The 21,025-nt window shown below is 52.8% G+C and overlaps 1 protein-coding gene across 6 annotated transcripts in view; it reads left to right on the top strand.

Moving 5' to 3' along the window:
- The window catches only part of KLHDC8A (kelch domain containing 8A), a 33,534-nt gene extending 19,471 nt beyond the window's left edge, over positions 1-14,063 (top strand). The window contains exons 1-8 of one of the 6 annotated variants that reach the window (XM_051639043.1): positions 1,932-2,015; positions 2,834-3,007; positions 8,557-8,623; positions 8,811-9,243; positions 10,663-10,827; positions 12,045-12,260; positions 12,614-12,715; positions 12,932-14,063. In XM_051639043.1, coding sequence (XP_051495003.1) covers positions 8,868-9,243; positions 10,663-10,827; positions 12,045-12,260; positions 12,614-12,715; positions 12,932-13,125 — 1,053 coding nt within the window. In that variant the 5' untranslated portion in view covers positions 1,932-2,015; positions 2,834-3,007; positions 8,557-8,623; positions 8,811-8,867 and the 3' untranslated portion in view covers positions 13,126-14,063. Of the gene's footprint in view, positions 1-1,931; positions 2,016-2,317; positions 2,560-2,795; positions 3,008-8,149; positions 8,416-8,556; positions 8,624-8,810; positions 9,244-10,662; positions 10,828-12,044; positions 12,261-12,613; positions 12,716-12,931 lie in introns of those variants that run through there. The other 5 variants (XM_051639041.1, XM_051639044.1, XM_051639042.1 and 2 more) reach the window with 5 other exon arrangements.
- Positions 14,064-21,025: the final 6,962 nt, after the last annotated feature.

The raw sequence follows: 21,025 nt of genomic DNA, 5'->3' as shown, positions 1-21,025 counted from the left end.
CAGCTGTGTAAAAACACCAAAATGAACCAAATGAAAGACTTGACTAAAGAAAAAACTAAGTCAACCAACCAACAACTCACCTGGGACCAAAGCCAGTGTCCTGAGCCAAGGTCTTGCTTTGGATCCCAGCCCACAAAGCAGGAGCTCCCATGTGGTTTGACATCAGCCTGCCCTCAGCCTCCCCTTTCCTTCCCCATGCCTCCCTATCCCATGAAACCAAGCTCTCTGCAGACAGCTCTTCTTGAGAAGACCTTTTGTGATGTTTTGGAGTTGTTTTTACCTCCTGGATTGTAAGCAGGGAGCTTGCAAGCTTGCTGGAAACCTTTGTTTAGAGCTGCCTAGACTCATCTATAAATAGTCTGGTAAATAATAACTTAGAAATACTAAATGTCCAATAATGCCAGACTGCTAGTAGACCCCTGTTAAAATCCAGTTCAATGGGGTCTTTACAAAATTTCTTAAGAGGTGAATGCCTTTGTAATGAACATCTTAATGTTAGATGGGCCCTGAGCTTGAGGTTTTTATTTAAATGCAAATTGAATCCTCCCACTGGAAAGCTAACAGGAGATTAAAATAGCTGGTAGGGGATGAGAATTTGCTTTATGTAGAGTCATTTCACTCAACTTATTGTTGATTTCCTCATTTTTCTTCCTTTATGGCTAGAGCTGTTTTAAAGTACTTTCGTGTCTCAACCGGCGTGAGCAAGCCTTGTCTGGATTGTTACAGGCCTGAACTGGGGACAGCACTGAGGGGCTTTTTCAAGCTCCTTTTGAACCTGAAACCTCCTCTGGCCCCCTCTGGAGACTCACTGGTCCAGGCTGCAGGAAGTGGCTGCTGCAGAAGTGAGTCCCTCTGATATGAAAACCCAGCTCTGGAAGCTGCTGCGTCAAAGGCTGTCGAGTGCTGGAGCAACTGATGCTGCTGCACTGGTACCAGCTGTGCTCAGAGCTCTGTGTTGGTGAGGAGAACTATGAGCACAGTGCTGAAAGAGGCAGAAATCCCTGGGGGTGTTGGGGACTTTCAGAGCTCAGGGGATTCCTGAAGGATTAGAAACATCTGCTGGGCTGAGCATCTCTGGGGAGGAGCTTTGAAGCTCGATGGAAGATGCGTTGAAAGGATTTTTCTCTCTGCTTTTGCTTAGAAATGATTTTTCTGCAAAGTTACTCTGCAACACCTTTAGGAAAAGAGCAGAGAAGCAGGTCAGGGACAGGAAAGCCTGGGCTGACTGGGAAGTGGGGGCTCAGAGGGCCCCACATCCCACCAGAAGAGCCAAGTGAGCTCTTCATGGGGCATCTGGAGCCCCAGGTGCAGGGAGCAGAGGCTCGGGGGTCGCTGCTGCCTGACCCCACTCTCCCTTATTTTCCCACACTGGGTGCCCATGGGATGTGCACCCCAGAGCTGGGCTCCAGTGCCCGGGAGCTCTTCCCAGAGGGGGTCCCACCGCTCTCGGGGAGCACGTTTGGGCCTTTGGTTCCTCTTGGAGGCAGCTCCTGCTTTTTGGTTTTTCTGTCTGTCTGCCTCCCTCTTCTCCGAGGCTGCTTCTGCAGGCGGGGAGGGCGGCGGGGGGAGCCGCGGTGCCAGAACATCCTGTGCAAGCTGGGGAGCCATAAAAGGCTGAAGTCTGGGGCCGGGAATGCCGGCTGTGCACACCCCCCCTCCGGCTGCGCGCTGGGGGAGAGCCCAGATGGGGAAACACGCTCTCCCTCTTCATTGTCCTACATCTCCCAGGGGGTGAAGATTAGGGCTGTTGGATTGATGCTGATTTTTTTTTTTTTTTTTTTTTAATCTACATATATATCTTTTTCCCCTCCCACGCAGCTTTTCCAGCCCCGGCTGCTCCCGGCGCCGTTCGCATCCCCCCCAGCAGCGCCGCGGGCAGCGGGAGGGAGCCGGGCAGGGAGCCGGGCAGGGAGCCGGGCAGGGAGGGCAGCTCTGCGGGCACCCAGGATTTGGGAGGTAAAGTTGAGGAGCGTTCCCAGCCATGCTGCACCCGGACCCGCCGCTTCCCGGCAGCTGTGAGTACATCCCAGCTCTCTGGGCAGGAGGGAGGGTGCTCCTCGCTGGGGGCTATTGAGGGGGTTGGGGGAGGAGGAGGAGGGCAGCTTCCTCCCACTGTCAGGCCAGGTTTTTATTCAGCAACCAGAAAAAAACAAACAAAACAAACCACCCTTTGAGCTTGTTTCAACCAAGAAAAGCAGTGAAGGAGAATGTATTTTCCCTTTTTTGCTTTTCTTCCCCACCCCCCCTGGCTATTAGCCCCCAAATCCCATTTTTTCAGCCTTTTTCCCAGGCCAGGCCCTGGCAGCTGGCAAGGATGGGTGTGTGCCATGAGCTGATCTGGCCCAGGCTCTTTACATTCCCTCCAGAGGGATCCAGCCTAAAATACAGACTAACAGGAGCTTTATAAACATAACCAGTGAGACTGCAGGGCTTGAAAAAGACCTTCTGCATTTGACCTGTGCAAAAGAGAAGCTGTTTGTGCAGAGAGCAGAAGGAGCCTTTGGGGATGAGGGTGGGAGCTGCAGGATGCTGCTGGGAGCTGGACCCTTCAGTTTGCAGGTGGGTTATCTTTTCTCTTGATAAAATAACTCTGTCTCTTGAGACAAAGTGCCATGGGAATAAATCTTACCTTGATCTGGTGGCTTTTCAGCCCACCCAGGAAAAAAGGATGGTCTGGGCTCTTTCCCTGTGCTGACAAGTGCCAAAATATGAAACTGCTTTTCTCCTTGTCCCGTTGTCTGCTTAAACCTCCTGCATCCCTGTGCTGCACAACTGCTGCTCTGCTGGCTCTGGAATATTTCCATCCATGACCTCTCTGCCTTCCTCCTATTAGCAACCACAGGAAATTGCATTTGACATGATGAGGGTGGAAATGATCTCCAGGGGCTGGTGAAGGGGGAAAGCTGGGGAGATGGTGAGATGGGTCAGAGCCTGCTGTCCTCCCCTCCAAACTGCCCCTACATGGGTCTGAAGAGATGCTCAGAAACAGGAATGAAACCGGCTGCGTGTGAGTGCTGCTGCTTTTTCTTTGCTTGGTACAATTAATTCTCTTAAAATTGCATTGCTTTTCCTCTTTCCTTATAGCTAAACAGTCTTTTTTTTTTTTTTTCCCAGCTGGGTGATTTGCAGAGAAAGGCAGGGAACTGATGGGGTTTTTTTGTTGTTATTTTTCTGGGTAGCTGTTACTGTGGCAGGGAAACTTGATTCAGTGTGAAGAGAGGTCGGAAATACCAGACTGAAAATTTCATGCATGTTCTGTTTAAAGCCTCAGCTGTCAGGGTTTGAGCAAGGGAGAGGTAAAGGCATCAAAGTCTCCCATTTTCAAAGGTTTTTTTAAGCATTTTCTGCTTAGAAGTTGGAGTTACCTGAAAACCTAGATTTGGTTTGGCATGACCTTGTGGGTTGGGACTGTGTAATAGTCAAAGCTTATAGAGAGGTTGTCTGTGTCTGGTTCTGAGTGTCACCAAGAAAAGAGATCAAGTGTTTGGGATAGGAGATCACATTACAAAGGTCCCAGACTTTTCCAAATACCCTGATCCCTCTAAATCTCCAATAAGTGGTGAGGGTTTGAAGCGAGCTATGTCTGTGGGGGTGCTGAGCTCTCTGGGCTGTTGCACAATGGGGTTTTGGGGTGCTGGGCTCCTCTCAACATCTGTTCTTTATTGGGTAGCAGAGAAGTGAGCTGTCTCCCTCTGAAATAAGGATGCATTTGTTTCTTTTTAATAGCAAAGGTTGGTACCTGAGCCCACGGCCTCTTCACCCTGTGCTCATGTTTATCTGACAGTGCAAAGGGTGGTTGAATCATGACATTTATGTGTTTCTGGGAGGAAAAGCAGCTTGCTTCAATTTCAGTGGTTAATGGGGAGGTTTAGGTGCTGCTCCCACTTCTGAAACTTTTCAATGTGTTACTTGAGATGTGCTGTATCCTGTTAACTTCCAGTGTAGGTGAAAATAGGCTCCATCTCTGCCCCCTGGAGCAGGTGAGCTGTGGTTAGTGGTCTGGGGTCACACTGGGAGGAGAAGAGCTGAGCCACAGGGGACTGACACTTTCCAGGGGGTGATCCCTGCTCCAAACTGTGCATTGGATCCTGTGCCTGGAGCAGCACCCAGAAAGCATCCAAGTGCTGTAACCTGGAATTGCACTGGGAAGAGAGTCAGGAGCAAGCAGGGAGATCTGGGCTGTGCCCGACACCCCTCCTTGGCAGTGGGTGAATTTCCTGAGGATCTGCATTCAGTGTCCCTTCTCCTGGCCTTGTGCCCTGACCTTGGGACAGAAACAGGTGCCCTGCACAGAATCACTTCTTCTGTGCTGTGTCATCTCTCCCTGCTCGTTATTTAACAGAGTGCAGGCAGCCCAGACAGGGCTGAACCAAAGCTGCTCACTCTTGCCTGGTGCTGAGCAGGAGCCGGAATTTCTTCTCAGTGTTTGTGGGCTATTGCCAGCATACTGTTCCTGTTTTCCCCTCCCCAGAGCAGTGGGAATCATTACCACCCTGGGCAGTGATGTTGGCTGGATGTCAGGCTGTTTTCAGCTCAGCTTTGCAGCCCCTTGCTGGCTGGCACAGGGCAGGGCTGCCCCATGCTTATCTGACATGACATTTAGGTGAGTACAAGAGCTGCTTCTCTGAAGGCAGTGGTTATTCTAATAGGCTTCTTTGTCAGGCTGGTTGCTGTCTGTGTCTCTTGGCCTGCTCCTGGTGACAGCAAGGAATATGTGGGTGTTGTGGCTGTTGGCAGATGAAATGGGGAACAGTGATGTTCTGGGAGCACAGCTCCTGATTGGGCTTGGATGGGCATCCTGGGTCTGACCCATTCCCAGATCCAGGGATGGAAATCTGGGGTCATGCTACTGAAGTCAGTGAAGCTGAGGGTCAGCTGGATATGGCTCAGGTGGGCTCAGCCAGGAGGAAGCATGGTGGTCTCCTGGCTCTCTGTGGTATCTCTGAAATGAAGACTGTTCTTCAAGTGAGGGTTTGAGCAAATAGGCATGGCAATGATCTGCTGGGGCTGCAGAAGTGCTGGAGGCTTTTCAGAGCAAATTGGACAAGGTACAGGATCAGTTTGTAGTGAGTTGTATCTGCCTCGGGCTGGGTGAGGATTAGGGGGCTCCTTCTGTGTCTAGCCCGGAGTTCCTTCCTGGAGGGAACGTGTGTTACGCGTGAGTGTGCCTGGGGATGTGTGCAGTGTTGTCTTGGGGCTTCGTATCCTCACCAGGAGCCTTAGATTTGGGAGTATCTCCATGACTTTTCATATCCTGGAGCCTTTTTGCCTTTCCTTCCATGTGAAGAGGTGGAAACGGAGCCCTTGTTGCTCTGTGCTGGGGCAGCAGTGTTGCAGTGCAAGATTTGGGGTAGTGCATCAGCCAAAGGACCACCCGGGGGGCTGGGGGTGGAGATTTCAGCTCCAGCTGGGCCATGTGCTGGCCCCTGTGCACTAAGGGAATTTCAAATCCAGAGCAGAAAAACTTCTAAATCCTGGAGAGAAGAGAGACAGGAAGGACAGGGAAGGCAGCCCCAAGGCCTCTCTGCCCTTTTCAGCCCATCCATCACTTTAATACCCACCAGCATTTCTCTTTCACTAATCACAAGTTGTTGCAGGTAATAAATGTCACTAAGCCAGGAGCTCTATAAAAGAGCCTGATGTAACCTGCAGGGTGAGGAATGGCCCCTCCTTGGGGGAGGCAGCTGGGTGCTACAGCACAGGGAGCACAGCCCTAGGGACTGGGAGGTTCCTCTCTCCCACCAGAGCCCCTGTCCCCCTCTCTGTGGGTGTTGTGGGACCCTCCCTGCCCATCTGTGCTCCACAGCCACTTGACCCTGGGGAGGTGTGTGGGTGCTGAGCTCTTAAAGCCAGGGCTTGTGTCCTGCAAAGGTACAGGCTGGGCCCTGGATTGGGCTAAGTACCATGCCTGCCATCTCTGATAGAATAGCAATTACCATTAATTTTTATTTCAATGTAGCCATTTAAGGAAAAAGAAATGTTAAAGCTCCCTTTTTTTTGTGTGTAATTGAATGATAATTCCCTTTGCCTGGGAGGAGAACACAGCTGGTATGCAGGGAGGTGTTTGGTCAGCACATTTTGACAGCTGCCAGTGCTGGCATTGCTTCCCTCTGAGGCTCAGGTGATGATGGAGAGATGGAGACAAAAAGGGGGGGGTGTTTCAGGCTGACCTTGATTTTCTTCAAAGAGCATGAAAGAGAAGAATAGCAAATGATCTGTGTGCTAAGGCAGCTCGATTCAGGCAGAGCTTTGCATTACTGGGGCTGGTGGCTCTGGATCTGCTGGTTCCCACTGTCTGGGATCAGAGCTGGGCTGAATGTGCAGGACTTTGCTCTGCCTGGTCTCACGAAGGACCTGCCCAGCACTCCCTGGAAAATACTGGGCAGCATCTCCAACTGCTTGGAGTCACACTTTGTGTGCTGCTGTGTTGAAGAAGGATTTTTAAGCATTTTTAGACAACTATGCTTGAGCTTTGGATAGCCTTAATGACAGGAGAGAAACTGTCTGGCACTAGCCATAAGCTTCTGTTTCTGTCAGACATTTGAGTGATGCTGATTGTGTTTCATCCCAGGACTTCACTTTATAGCTCAAGAAATTGAGGCTCAGGGCAGGGAAATTACTTCTCAGAGGTCAGGATGCAAATCTGTCATGCTCCTGGAAATAGGAGCTGGCTCTGCTTTTCTGATTTGCTGGACCATGCTGAATTTGTCCAGGGTGATGCATGAAAATTCACCTGGAAAGAAAATAAATTATTAATGAAAGCAATAACCCAGAGCTGCTTAAACTGCCAAGGCAAAAATCCCTGAGCGGATCCAGTTGTGTGTGGTGAGGCACATCAGAGGAGAAGGGATTGGAGGGAGGGGAGAACAGCAGCTGGGGATCTGATCTGTTGTTTGCCCCTTTCTCCTCAGCTGCTGGGAAGATGCAAAGCGTGGCTTGACTTGCTGCTGCTTTTGATTGTTGCTTTGTGCTCCTTTTACCACGGCCCCACGGTGCTGGGCTGTGCGCATGTGCCCAGGCTGGGTCCTGCTGCTGAGGGGGTTGCAGCCCAGGGAGTGTTTATGGGTTTATTAACCACACTCTTTATGCCATAAATGATGCTTAGCTGACTTCTGAAATGTAGTTGGGGGAATAAGATGAAATAAGCAGCCCTGCTTGGACTGATGGGTTTTCTTGTCAGTTCAGACTTGTATATGAAGTGATCTTGATGGATCTCAGTCTGAGACCTGTTTCAGTGATGCTTTTCTGTCAGTCTCCTCTAATTTATACTTTCAGAGGAGATGTAGGACCACCATGACTGTGGAAACTGCTCACCCCTTCAGCTGGGCTGTGCAGGCTGAGCCCCAGGCAGAGACAGGGAGTTGGTGGGGACGCTGGATGGTACCCGAGATACTCCTGGCTGTGGTCCGAGGGCCATCTCTGCCTCCCTGCTTACCTGATGAGCACCACAGGCATGGATTTATAGGAGAAATATGTGGCATTCCAGTGTGCTACATGTGGGATGAGTCTGGGGTGCAGTCATAACAGCCCATGTGCCTCTGCCCTCCGTGCAGCCTGATGTGTCCTGGGGCTTCTCCCTTTCCAAGGGGATCCTCCTCATTGTCCCCAGAAGGCATCAGGATACCCTGGATTATCTGGAGTGCTGGGTGATGAGAAGCAGCTGGAGGTGGCTGTTGCTAAGCTACAGGCTCTGGCTGTTGGAGGGCTGGGAGCTGAAGGGCTGTGGTCAGACCTGGGCAGCCAGTGCTGTGGCAGGGCCAGGCAGTGGGTGCTGGGGGAAGACAACCTGTTCCTGGGACAGGCAGTTTTGCAGACCCCATTTGTTTACTCTCTGCTCCAGGTGAAGCAGCAGGAACAAGTCTGGTTCTCCTTTTTGGGAGAAGTGTGTCCATGGCCACAAGAGACCTCAGGAGCATAACAGTTGGTTGTTTTATTTGTGCTTATATATCTTAGGTAGCAGAGTGCAGGCTGGCTCTTTGCTTCCCACCCCACATCCCTGCTGCTGTGTCAGGAAGAAGAATAACCCTGAGCTGGGCTGTTACACAACAAAACCAGAGGTGCTCAGTGCAAGATGCACCTTCTTCCACACGGTGGGCAGCTGAGCAAGCTGCTGCCTTTGTTCCTTTCCGTTTGCCCTCTCTCTGTCCTCCTGCATTAATTAACCTCATCTGCATGCTCAACAGCCATTCCGAGAGAGGAGAACAAGGCTGTGGGTTTGTGCCTCCCTCCCTGGGCTGCTCTCCCCAACCCTCCCAGCTCATGGGTGCAGCCTGTGGGTCGGGGCTGGAGGGGTGAGCACTGTCACCTTCCCAGCTGAGAGCTGGGTCTGCGGGAGGAGGTACACAGGGTCAGGAGGAGTCATCGGATCAGAGAAGGCAGAAAAGTTCCCCAGCAGGCAGGAAAGCAGCCGGGGAAGTGAGCAGACTGCTTGCAGCCTCCTCAGTTTAAATGTCGCTTGGGGGCGGGGATGCTCAGGAAACAGGATAACAGACTGACTCCAACCTCTCTTGCCTTGTTTTTTTTCTTCCTCTCCCTTTTGTTTTGTTTTATTTTCAGGATCCATCTCTGCATGAGCTTCTGAGGCAGATCTGGAACTGCAGGATTGATGGAGATGCAATGAGAGGTACCGGTGGCTGGTGCTGTGTGTTGGGGGGTGGCAGAGGGGACCAGGGTGGGGGGGCTGCCTGGTGTGGGTGCTCCCATCCCTACTCTTGGCTGCCTGCAGCTCTGCCAGGGGCTGGATGCTGTTTGCATTTCATATTTGCTGTTTGTTTTTTTTTCCCCTGGCACTTCTCTGCTCTGTTTTGCAGCGTAACCAGCCCCCTCCCGCGGGCAGGGACCGATGCTGCCTCTCCCCACCAGCCAGGATGGAACTAGCTAATTCCAAAGACTTCCAGTGGAAAACCCTTGCCCCACTCCCGAGTTGCAGGGTCTACTCGACCTTGGTGGAAGCTGGTGGGCAGGTGTTTGCCATTGGGGGCTGTGATGACAATGGTGTCCCCATGGACTGCTTCGAGGTCTACTCCCCCGAGGCCGACCAGTGGACCTCGCTGCCCCCCATGCCCACAGCACGGGCAGGGGTGGCCGTGGTCAACTTGGGCAAGAGGATCATGGTGATAGGAGGGGTTGGAGTGAATCAGATGCCGCTGAAGATAGTGGAAATGTACAACATAGATGAGGGCAAGTGGAAGAAGAGGAACTCGCTGAGAGAGGCAGCCATGGGCATCTCCGTGACAGCAAAAGGCAAGGAGGGCTCAGTCCTTCCAGGACAGGGAGGGATGTCTGTGGGGTGGTGGGATGAGGAGGGTTAGCATCAGTTGATGCATCAGGCACAAAGGCTTTCTGGGCAATGGCACAGGGTTATGTTGTTCTCCAAACCCTTACCTGTACTCCTAGAAGCTGAGCCCCAGGTATCTGTAGTATCTTGCCTGCTAAAGACAACTGTTCTGTAGGCAGCCAAAAGCAGATAAAGCTGGGGGTTGCTCTGTAACATCAACACCTGGGGATATGTTGAGCAGGTCCAAGCTCCAGGACCTCAAATCAAATTTCTGCAAGGTTTTGTAGCACATTCTGGACTTGATGTGCTGCAGATGTTGAAAAAATAGGAATGATGTTGCTGGCTGAGGTGAAGGTCTCAGGGCCACGGAGTAGCTTAGATTTGAAGAGACATCTTTGGTCCAAACCCAGAACCAGCCAGGAGAGAATTGGCTTCATGGTCCTGGACTCAAATCATTGTACAAGGAGGGGAAGCTGCTGGCCTTGCAGGGGAGCTCTTGTGTAGCTCCCCTCAGAACATTTAACCCCTGCCTTAAATGGGGCTTGTTAAGTGTCTGTGAGGCTCTGCTGGAACAGCCCATCTCATTTTTTAGTTCCTAAGCAGAGATGAGGAGCATTGATTTCCTTTCACATGCTCTGCTGTGCTTTGAAGAGCCTGGGGCTGGGAGTTGTGTTGGGGAGCAGCATGCCTGGGGTCAGCCAGCTTCCCACCATGCCTGGGATTATGAATCTAATCTCCAGGCAGCCTCTCTGAGAGCTGCTTGGTTTGTTTGCTTAAGTGGGTTTAAAAGCTACTGTCAAGGAATGTTGAAAAATAATATTTACCATCTTGGAGGTGATTTTTTTTCTTCTGAGTATAAGCTTGCCTGACTGATAGGGCAGGGTCAGTGTGGTGTGAGAGGCCAGGAACAAAAATAACTGCCCAAATCCATGCAGCTTGCAGGCTGGTCTCTGCTTTTTCAGCTGCCTTGTAGGGCTGCCCACACAGGCAAGGCTGCTGTCTCTGCTCTCTTTAACCTTGTCTATGAAGTGCTTGTTGAAGGGGATAATGTGGGTGCTGTGCAGGTAGGAATTTGTTTTGGAGAGCAAGGTTTGCCATTAGCCAGAGGTGGATGTAGCTGATAGGGATCTGGTGAGGAACAGGAAGCCTCAGTGCCTTGTCTTGGCTCTGAACCCTCTGGTCTGGGTGGCAGAGCCACCATCCTGTGTCAGACCTTGGTGGGCAAGGCAGGAGCTGGGCTGAGGAGCACCAGCCCCAGCCAGGGAAAGAGCATTGGCACTGGTGTGATGGCACGTGTGTCTTTGCAGGGGGTATTTCTGTGTATATATGTATTTCTGATGCTTTCCTGTAATGATTTTGTGGGATTTCTTCTCGGCCCTGTCCAGACTACAGAGTTTATGCAGCTGGAGGGATGGGGTCTGACCTGAGGCCCCACAACTACCTGCAGCACTATGACATGCTCAAGGACATCTGGGTGTCACTGGCAGCCATGCCCACACCCAGGTATGCTGCCACCTCCTTCCTCCGGGGGACCAAGATCTACGTGCTGGGTAAGCAGCAGTCCTGCCTCCTTCTCCTCTTCATCAGGCAGCTTCTCCTTTGATCTGAGCACTGAGAAGCCTTCCTGGGAATGCTCCTCTCCATCCCTGCCTGCTTTCTCACACATGTAGGAATATCAAAGCTTGCAGCTGTAGGTTTTGTGTGGGGCTGGTGTTGGGTTGGGATTCACAGCTCTGTAGCAAGCACCTATGAGAGCCCCTGCACTCCTGGATGCCCCAGGAGTTCAGCAGCAGCTCTGTGCTTGGCAAGTGGCCTTCCCTGTCCCAGGCCCATCCATGGCTGCTGGCAGCTGAGGGTACAGCTTCTCTCTGCTCAATTTGCAGTCCTGTGCTAAAAGCCCTTGCACTCAGCTAGTGAGTGGAAATACTACTATGCATTTTATATCATGAGCAAAGCACTGTGCAGCTTCCCAAAGAGACTGGCTCTGGCAGAGGAGAGACCTGGAGCTGGGAAATGCTGGACCAAGCCTTTTTCAGGGGACAAATTTTACCAGATTTGCTTACAGAAAGGTCAGCTAAGGCTGAGAAATATTGCTGTTAGCTTGTGGCCACATGGCATATCAGGATCAAAATGCAGGAATCCTGATTGCTCAAACCACCAGACAGCCCTGGCTTTCTTTAGGGGTTACCAGAAGAAACTCTTTGATCTATTTTGCAGTTTGCTTGCTGCTGGTGAGCAGTTTGTGGCCCTGGTAGTGAGCACAAGGCTCTGCCTTCAAAGGCAGGCTGAGCATCTGAGCTGAGAATAGCTGCATTCATCTGCATCAGATGGGGGAAGAATAATGCACATCTTTGGTGGTAGCAGCAGCTGCTCTGGCTCTGCTCCATCAGGAGCTCAGCAGCAAGGCCAGGGCTTGCACCGGCACTGAACTCATCTGAATTGCAAAGGCTCCCTGAGCACTGATCCCTGCTCTGCTGTGGATTTGTCTTGATTAAACGGGTGCATACTGAACACCTTCCAGTGCCAGCCACCCGCGCTGCCGCGGTGAAGGGTGTGAGGCACTGAGAAATGAACTGTTTTCATCTCGTGAACCTGCAGTTAAAGGAAGGGTGAGAAGTTAATCTGGCTCAGAAGGCCCTCCTGCAGGTGACTTGAGACCTGAGGGGACAGTGTATCCGTTGGCAGCTCGTTCTCAGCCTGTCCCAGGAGGCTCCTCTGGCACTTGGTGCTCTGAGCCCAGCTGACCCTTTCCACCTCCCTGTCCCAGGTGGAAGGCAGTCCAAGTACGCCATCAACGCCTTTGAAGTCTTTGACACAGAGACCAGGTCGTGGACCAAGTTTCCCAACATCCCCAACAAAAGAGCCTTCTCCAGATTCGTGCCCACAGAAGACAAACTCTTCAGTCTCGGGGGCCTGCGGCAGGGGCGGCTCTACCGGCAGCCCAAGTTCATGAGGACCGTGGACGTGTTTGACGTGGAACAAGGTGGGGGCTCTCCCAGCTCTGTCCTTCCCAGGGGAGCAGGGTGGGTAGTGTGCCAGGCTGTGCTTTGGGGGCTGGCAGAGCATGGAGTCTCATCTGCTGAGTCCTGGGACCCTTGGTGCCTTGAGCCCAGCCTAGAGGCAGGTCTGCAGTCAGGATTAACAAGTTAAAGCAGCAGAGGGGAAAACCATGGTGCTGAGGCAGCTGGGTTCAACAGCTCCTTCCTGGTGTGGTGGTCAGAAAGCTGACCCCTGTGTCGTGGCAGCAAAACTACCCTCCTACAAGCAAGTCAGAGGTGTAGATGGTTTCCCAGGAGTGGATGCTCCTGTATTATCCAGTCTGTCCCATCCCTCCAGGTGGCTGGATGAAGATGGAGCGTTCCTTCTACCTGAAGAAAAGGCGAGCAGACTTTGTGGCTGGCTACCTGAAAGGCAGAGTTGTCGTGGCTGGGGGACTAGGTGAGGCACTGGGGGTGGTGGTGACACTTTAATAGCATATGTGAGTCATGTTATCATTACAGAGGGGAGAGATCCTGGCCCTGGCTGGCCTGAGGGAGCAGGGGAAACAGACCCTACCAGGGGATGGGGCCCAGATCACAGATGGTGTCCCAGAGCAGACAGGGGATGCTTGCTGGTGCTTCCCAGGTGACCCAGTGCCTCACTTTGTGCTTCCAGGAAACCAGCCGACTGTCCTGGAGTCTGCAGAGGCATTCCACCCTGAGAAGAACAAGTGGGAGAGCCTGCCCCCCATGCCCACCCCACGCTGTGCCTGCTCCAGCATCGTGGTCCGGAATTGCCTTCTGGCTGTGGGTGGGGTGAGCCAGGGCCTGAGCAGTGCTGTGGAGGCTCTGTGCCTCTCTGACTCCTAGCTGGCTCCTGCCCAGCAGTGGACCCTGCCCCTGCCTGCTTCCAGCAGCCGTGGTGGTGCTGGGCAGTGCCTGGGGTGGGTGAGAACCACCTGAGCTGCCCTGGGAGCCTGGGTCTGCTGGTAGCTAAACCCAGCCTGAATCTGGAGCCAGCAGGAGCTGGCAGCTAGGGCTGCTGTTCCTCTCCCTCCTGGGTGCTGCTGTTCCAGACCACAGAGGGAAGGAGTCCTGTCTGGTCACCTTCAGAGCTTGCAGCACTGGTGTGCAGTGTCTCCTGTCAGGAAGGACTCTGGAGATCAGGGCATGGGTGAGCATCTCCCTGCTGCCATCCTCACCCACTACCAAAGGTTTGGAGGTGCAGGAGTATCCAGACAGGTCAGTGGTGGTTCAGGGAGAACTGATGTGCTGTTGCCCTCTTTGAGCACCCTGGGACATATGTGTGCTTCCCTGCACAGATCCCCTTGGCTTGCCAGAAGGGAATGTCCCAACTTGCAGCCAGATCCAGGGGATTGTTTTTTGCCTTCATAGCAAGGCTTTTCCTGCAGACCTGTAGCATTTGACTGTCATGTTGCCAGGAGCTGGAGTTGAGGGCATGAATGCCCAAGGGACTTGTTTTGCCTTGAGGGCAGACCTTTTGGCACAGGACTAGCACTGATACTACCTTTGGGTTTTGTGCAGAGATGGTCCTTAACCTGCAATGGTCCAACCTGGTTTTTAGCCCCTGTAATGATTCCAGATCTTCTGTTCAGCTCTGGGAGAAAGGAACAAAACTGAGCTTTGTGTCTGGTTCCAGAGCTCTCCCCCAGGGCTGGGCAGTGTCACTGGTGATGGCTTTGCTGGCAGGGAAGCCAGAAGACCCCGGCCAGAGCTGGGGCAGTTTTTGAGGGGCTGTCTGAACCGTAGGGTTACAATTCCAGCTTGTAGCAGTCGCACCATTAAAAGCTGTCTTCAGAAAAGCCCTCGGAGAAGCCCGTTTGTGCTGCGATGGAACGAAAATGTGGGATTCCCGACGGTAAAAAGGGGGCCGGGGGGAACGGCGGGGGCGGCCGGGGGATGGGATCGGTGGGTGCCTGTGCCTTGGGCACTGCTCCTTCCCGAGGTGTCCCAGCCCTCTTCAAGCGGTTCCTGGGCTGTGGGGAGAGGTGGGAACCGCGGAAACCCGCTGCGGAGCTCCGAGGACACCGTGCGGTGGCCGCGGCAACGGCAGGGGAGGGCGGCGGGGACCGGGGGGTGGCGGCAGAAACAGGGGGACGAGCGGGGCTCACTCCCCGCCGCCCCTCGGGCACAGGCTCCGCGGGTGTCCCGTCCCAGAGCTGCTTTCCCGGGCGGGCAGGGACCGGCCTCACCTTCAGCATCGCCCCCGAGCCCCGCTCCCCTGGTTGCTGCCCCTTCCCTGGGAGCTGGGACCATTCCTGCCTGTTGGTGTTTGCTAGGGAAGCAAAAGGCTCCTTCAAAAGCAGGTTTGAGACGGGGGGGGGGGGTTCATCTCTTCTCTCAAGTAACATGTGATAGGACAAGGGGAAATGGCCTCAGGTTGTCCCAGGGGTGGTTTAGATTGGATAGTAGGAAAAACATTGCTTCACCAAGAGAATTGTCAGGCCCTGGCACAGGCTGCCCAGGGCAGTGGTGGAGTCACCATCCCTGGAAGGACATAAAAACCATGTAGATGTGGTGCTGAGGGACATGGTTTAGTGGTGAACTTGGCAGTGCTGGGTTAGTGTTGAGACTCAGTGGTTTAAAGGTCTTTTCCAACCGAAGCGATTTGATGACTCTGTGAAGTGCAGCTCTGTCAGCTCCAGGTCCCCACTCTCTGATCTCAAAGTGCTGTGTAGCTCAGATGAAAGGGAAAAGGCACCAACTCGGCAGTTAACAACCTGCTCACTAATTATTTACATCCCACCTGCTTGTCTCTGGCTGCCTATGTAGGCATGACAGTGTCTGTCCCCATCCCCTGTCACACCCCCATCTGTGGTCCTGAAGCTGCGTTTGTTAAGGCACCACGTTTTGGAAGGTTGTCTAACTGCAAGTATCTAACTGCAGGAAGGAGCTCAACCCCTGAGGCAGCCCTGGCTGGGCTGGAGGAGCTGGTCCAGGCCCTGGTGAGGGACACAGAGCCCAGCAGAGACAGTCATGACACAGTGCAGCTGGGGAGGGCTCTGTGGTGAGATCTGCTATGGTTGAGGCTGCAGGGAATGGTGAGCAGGGCACTGTGGCCAGGTTTTGCTGTCTCACAGCATCCCAGGATGATTAAAGGTCTTCTGGGTCTAGCAGGGCTGAGGGAAGGTGCTAAGAGCACCCCTCTCTGTGCGTGCTGACCCCAGAGGGCTCATAAAACATCCCTTTGAACTGTAAAAATTGGAGGAGGATAGAGAAGGCTTGGAGGAAGAAAGGGGAACTTCTCTTCTAGAACAAACCCTGTGGTTCCCAGCACAGCAGATCTCTGTTTCAGCCGCCTCTGCACAGCCCAGAGTCTCTAGCTGTTAATGAAGTGTTTTCCTTTGTCCTTAAGGAACCTTTCCCACACACAGCTCAGCCTGGTGCTCCTCTGGTCTTGCTTTCCCATTAGCCCCAGCCCTGTTTGTTGGGGCTGTGCTGGTCCAGGCTCAGGGCTGGGTGCTGCTGGGCTGGCTTTGTTCAGCTGGAGCAAGGGGAGGAGGAATCTGCTCCCTTTGTCTGGCTGCAGCACAGTTGGGGGCTGAGCCTTTGCTTTTTCCCTCAAGAAAGGCTGAAACATAAAGCAGCAGTTGGATAAAGCAGCGTCATGGGAATAAACCTGCTCTGGGGCTTAATGAAGAGATGTCAGGGACTGAGGACAAGGCTGGGGGGAGAGGGTCAGTGATCAAAGCTGAGGATGTGCCCAGCATTTAGAGAGGGACAGAAAGAGGAGCCCTCTGAGTTGCAGCAATACTTGCATTGCACCCCAAAAATGGCTCAGTTAGGGCCATTCCTCATGCCCTCCTGGACCCCCCCTGCTAGTGCTCAGCTTCTCTGGGGGCTCATCCATGCTCCTCTGGACCAAGAGCATCTCCCTTGTGGGGATGAGGGATGCCCAGCAATCCATGGCAAGTTGTTGGACAGCACTGGCTTATTTAAAGTCACTTCTATGCTCATCAAAGACTGGAAGGAGGTTCTGTGGGACCCCAGCAACAGCCGCTTTCTTGGAGCCCTTCCCTTGGCTTGTGGGAAATCCCTTCTAGTGGGTTGAGATTCCCTCCTGGAGCTGGGGAAATCCTCCAAGCTTTCATATCACCTCTACATCTGGGTGGTGGCATTCCCTAATTCCAGCATACTGGCAGACACGAGCTGGGGGATTAAGCCTCTCCACAGATCCTTCTCACAGCTGCAACTTGAATCCTTCCCTTCTCTGCTGCGGGAAGGAGGAGGCTGCAGGAGATAATCTGCTTTGGTTTGAAACAAGGGGCTGTGCCTGCCCTCCGGGTGCTGGGGAGGTGAGCGGGAGCCAGGGCTGGGGAGCAGGGAGGTGAATCTGTGTGTAGGGTTGGCTTGGTTTGGTTTGAAGAGCAGTGCTGTGCGTTTGGGCTGGACGGGCTCCCGGTGTCCTCCCGGTGTTCTGAACAGCAGATGGCATCCACGGGCTGAGCCCAGGCTGCACCGGCACCTCCCGGCCGGAATCGTGCGGGAGTTGTGCCGGGGGGATGGCAGCCTGGCTGCGACACGCCAGGTTGTGCAGGGATCCTGGCTGGAAGCGTATCCAGCAAATAACTGGATGTGAAAAGGACATGTCACGTCTCTTCCAGCATTTTGTTCCCCTAAAGAGACATTGCCTGTGAGCCCACACACCTCGCAGTAGTTCTGACGGGCTGGAATTCTCTTCTCAGATCCCCCAGACTGGAATGTCTGTGGGATTGAATCCTTCTCTTGCTCCCCCTGCTGCAGAGTTTCTTTCCTCAGGTGTGTGTTGCACACGCTTTTCAGCAGACAGTGCTGAGTGCTTCCATCGCTGACACGGACACGTGCTGGATCTCATTGTGCCTGGAGGGACAAGCTGAAGGCTCAGCTGGGAGGCTGAGCCCAGGGCAGCTGCAGGTTCATCCCACGGGCTGTGCCCAGGGCTGGGTTGGTCCTGTGTTAGAGTACATACCTGTCAGCCACTGTCACCTCCAGCAGGCTCTGCTGTCTGAGCCACCACTGTACCACACAGCTGCTTCAGGAGCTCTCAGGGAGGTACATGCATGAATTCACAGGTTGTCCCAGCTCAGTGGGTGACAGACACACATCAGGTCCTCCCCCTCACCTTGGGCTGTGTCGTTCCTCCCTGCTCTGTTCTGGTTGCTCACACAGAGGACCTTCTGGCCTCAGCAATTGTCTGCAGGATTTTGTGTTTATTTATTTTAATGTATGTGCTAGATCTCACAGAGACTTGTCTTGAAATGGGATCACATTCCAGTACACCGAGTGCTTTGAACGCTGCACTGTGGTTTGCTTCCTTACTGATCTTCAGCAGATTGTGTCAGTCAGTTCCTCCTGTCCCCAGGGAGCTGTGGGCTGGTCCCTCTGACCCAGCCAACCCCCGGGTTTCCCAGGAGCCCGGTACCCACCAGCAACCCCCTCTTCACCCACAGCCTCTTGTCCTTGACCTGAAACCCAGCTGAGCTCCTGTCGTTTTCCAGCTGCCCAGTGGGGCTCAACAAATCCCGGCGCTGGCTGCTGCTGTGTCCTCGCCTGACCTCCCCATGCTCCGAGCTGTGCTTTCGGCCAGCCAGGCTTTTCAGCACCACTGCTGGTGGCTGCCCTGGCACAGCAGCGCCGAGTGGGCTGGGGGCTGGTGGTCAAAAAGCATCGCTCCTCATTGTCCCCGAGCAGCCTTTGTCTGCATAAACAGGAAACTTCCTTAGAACAACCTTTCCCGGAGCGGGTTCTGGAGCAGAAATTACTCCTGTGTCTTGCCCTGGGCCTGTAACATGCACAGCAAAGCTCTGCTGGGCTGGTTGTGGCCATCAGGGGAGATGCTCTTTGGGATCTGTGCTGGCCTTTGGCCACCAGTTGCCCAGCACTTCCCAAAATGGAACCCAACGTCACTGTGCAAACGCTGCCCTAGAGCTCCAGCTCCTGATTTATTTGGAGAGCTGGGAATAGAGCTCCTCTGTTCTGTCAGAGCTGCAGCAGCACTGGGAGACACCAGAGCCCCTCTCTCCCTGCTGCTAGGTCCCCAACCCTGAGAGGACACCAGCCACTGAGTCACAGCCAAGCCAACCCCAGACAAACCCCCCCCGTCAGCATCCGCCCGTAACGGAAATCCAGTCACTACCCTGAGATACAGACACTTCCTGCCTTGGGAAGAAAAGCTCCAGCTTTTTTTGGAGAGTTTGCTTATTGTTTTTAGAAATGCCTCAGCATTTCTGCAGCCCCACGTGCTGCTGTGGCTGTGACCCTCCCTTGCTGTCACCTTCCAGCGCCTGGGAGTGTATCACAGGGTGTCCCGGGTCGTTTCATTTGTACAACCTGTTTGGTTTGTGGTAGGGGAACCCTAGATGAGATGGTATATTAGAAGAATCACATGTACAATAATGTATTATAATATTTTCTCTGTGTTTACTGGTTGTAAGTGGGGGCTTCAGCCATGGGGGTTGGCCTATATTGTGGTGGTTGAAGTACAGGGCTGGGGCTGGACGGGTGCTGCTATTTTAGTTTTTAATCACAGAACTTCTAGATTAAAGTGCAATTCAGACCACTGCACAACTCTCTTCTATCTGTAGCAATTTCTTAGGTAAATACCACAGAATATCAAAGATCATGTTATCACCTGATAACATGACAATTAAATCTCCAGAGAAGATAAGTGCACATTTTGAAGCAGCCGGTTCCGGGGTTACTATAGTTTGGACTAAAAGGCTCCTCAATCTGTTGGTGAAAGGGGTGTGTGTCACAGACTGTCCTGGGAACTCCTGGGGTCCCAGTGAGCAGGATACCAGCCTGGGAGCCTGTCCTTCCCTGAGGGCTGCACCTCAGCAGGGCTCTGCACACCCTGCCCACAACCCGGTCACTCTAAGGACAGTTCTGCTTTCCTCTTTTCCTGGCTGTGCTTCACCACTCACCCTTCCACACACAGAGCCCCTCAAAGAGCAAGGATTTCATTTTTTTTCCTAATCTCTCCAGCTGAATAAGACATTATTTCTGCTTTCTCCAGCTATGATCCATCCTTGCTGTGACATGTCCCTTGTCTCCATAGCTCCATGTGACAGGGAGCTCCTTGCTCTGCCCACCCTGGCAGTGATAAGGAGGGATGGCAGGGCCCATGTTCACCAGCACCACGGTGCAAACTTTATCAGGTCAATAGGGTTTTTGCAAATTGATCCTTACAAAAGACTAGCCTGGGCATGAAACCTGCCCCACCAAGTAGTTATCAAGCTGGAAAAAGTGAGCTGGGCTTTACCCAGAGCAGATGGATGGATGGATGGAGGCTGGTGTGATCCACAGCTGTGGTGGAAGTGGGGTGCAGAGGTGGCCTCTGCTGCAATCATTAGATGTGATAGGCCATAAATTACTTTTCCAAAAAGCTCTTATTGACTCTAATGTGTTTCCCTTCTTCTGCTGATGGATGTGGCACCCAATTGGGAGGATCAGAGCAAAACCAGTTTCCTTGGTGTTTTCTGAGGGTCAATGCGTTTCCCACCCGCCTGAGCACTCTCCAGCAGCAGGTGAGGAATGCTGCCAGCTGACAACACTAAGGAGAGGTGATCATTAAGCTTTTTGTTGCCTTTGGTATTCTAATGCCCAGCAAATCTCTTCCTTTCCCTCTCGGAGGGCTCACTGCTGTAAGTGTATCTTCTGGGGAAAGTTTATTCCTTTACCAGTCCTCACGCAGAGCTGAACAGAGCCTGTGGCCACTCGAGTCTGATGGCAGAGCTGTAGGTTTTGCCCGGGATGTTTTTAGCACTGAGGTCATGCTGTAGCATTTATTGTAAAATAAGAAACAAATAAATACCAAGTTAGGAGCCTGCCAATAAACAGAGCTTCCGTTGAGACAAAGCACCGGGCTGCTTACACTGCCTTGGAGCTGGGTTGCCTGACATGGAGCCAAATTCCTTGTTGACTTTCATGTTGGTTTTAGCAGCCAGGCACTGGTGCCCGTGGCACAAAGTGTTGCCGCTGGAGAAACCCCCGTGAGGATTTCTGAGGCTGCAGTGGGGGAGGCAGGGGGAATTTCAGTGGATTTCACCACTGCCAAGAAACCAGTAGCAATCCTGCTACAATAGAGGATCCTTATCAGTGGATTCCAGTGGACTTAGAGCTGTGTCCCTTGACATTTCCATTAAAATAGGCTTCCTGAGCCAGCCTAGAACAAAAGCATACCTAAGCCTACCTATCAACACAGAAAATTGCAGAGAAGAATTTGTCTGGTAGGAACAGAAAGAGAAGCTGGCCAAGGCTCCACTTCCTTTCATCATGGGGAAAGCCTCTGGAAAACATCCTTGTAAATCAACAGGAGTATTAAACATGTGCTTGAAGTTAAATGTGTGCTCAAGTGCCTTCTTGGAGCGGTGGGTTAAACCACGAGCGGTCGCAGAGTTGTCAGTAGCATTTCCTGCAGTGTCCAGGAGACAGACACTTTCATCTTAGTCAATTGAAATGGCTTTGTTGGTTGCAATCAGGTAGGTTTGTACCTTCTCCCTTCAACCCTTCTGCAATCTCTGGGCTGTGCCTGAACAGGATCCTATCTGTTTACTTTGACATTGAAATTACAGCAGTTTAGTTAATCTCATCTACGCCTTGTTTATCTTCCCTATGGGCCCTGCTGGCTGGTTGCAAAGTGAAGTGCAGCTCCTGTTACTGCACAGTAAATAATTCATTATTGCAACTCTGCTTCAGCAAAGTGTCTTCCCGGGTCATTCCCCCTCCCCACCACGCGGGTGGGAGATCATTCATTTTAAAAAAGAGGAGA

This window comes from Apus apus, chromosome 23 (assembly GCF_020740795.1).
Source record: "Apus apus isolate bApuApu2 chromosome 23, bApuApu2.pri.cur, whole genome shotgun sequence".
NCBI classification, from domain to species: Eukaryota; Metazoa; Chordata; class Aves; order Apodiformes; family Apodidae; genus Apus; species Apus apus.
The sequence above is the reverse complement of the archived record's forward strand: the minus strand, read 5'-3'. Positions and strand labels throughout refer to the sequence as shown.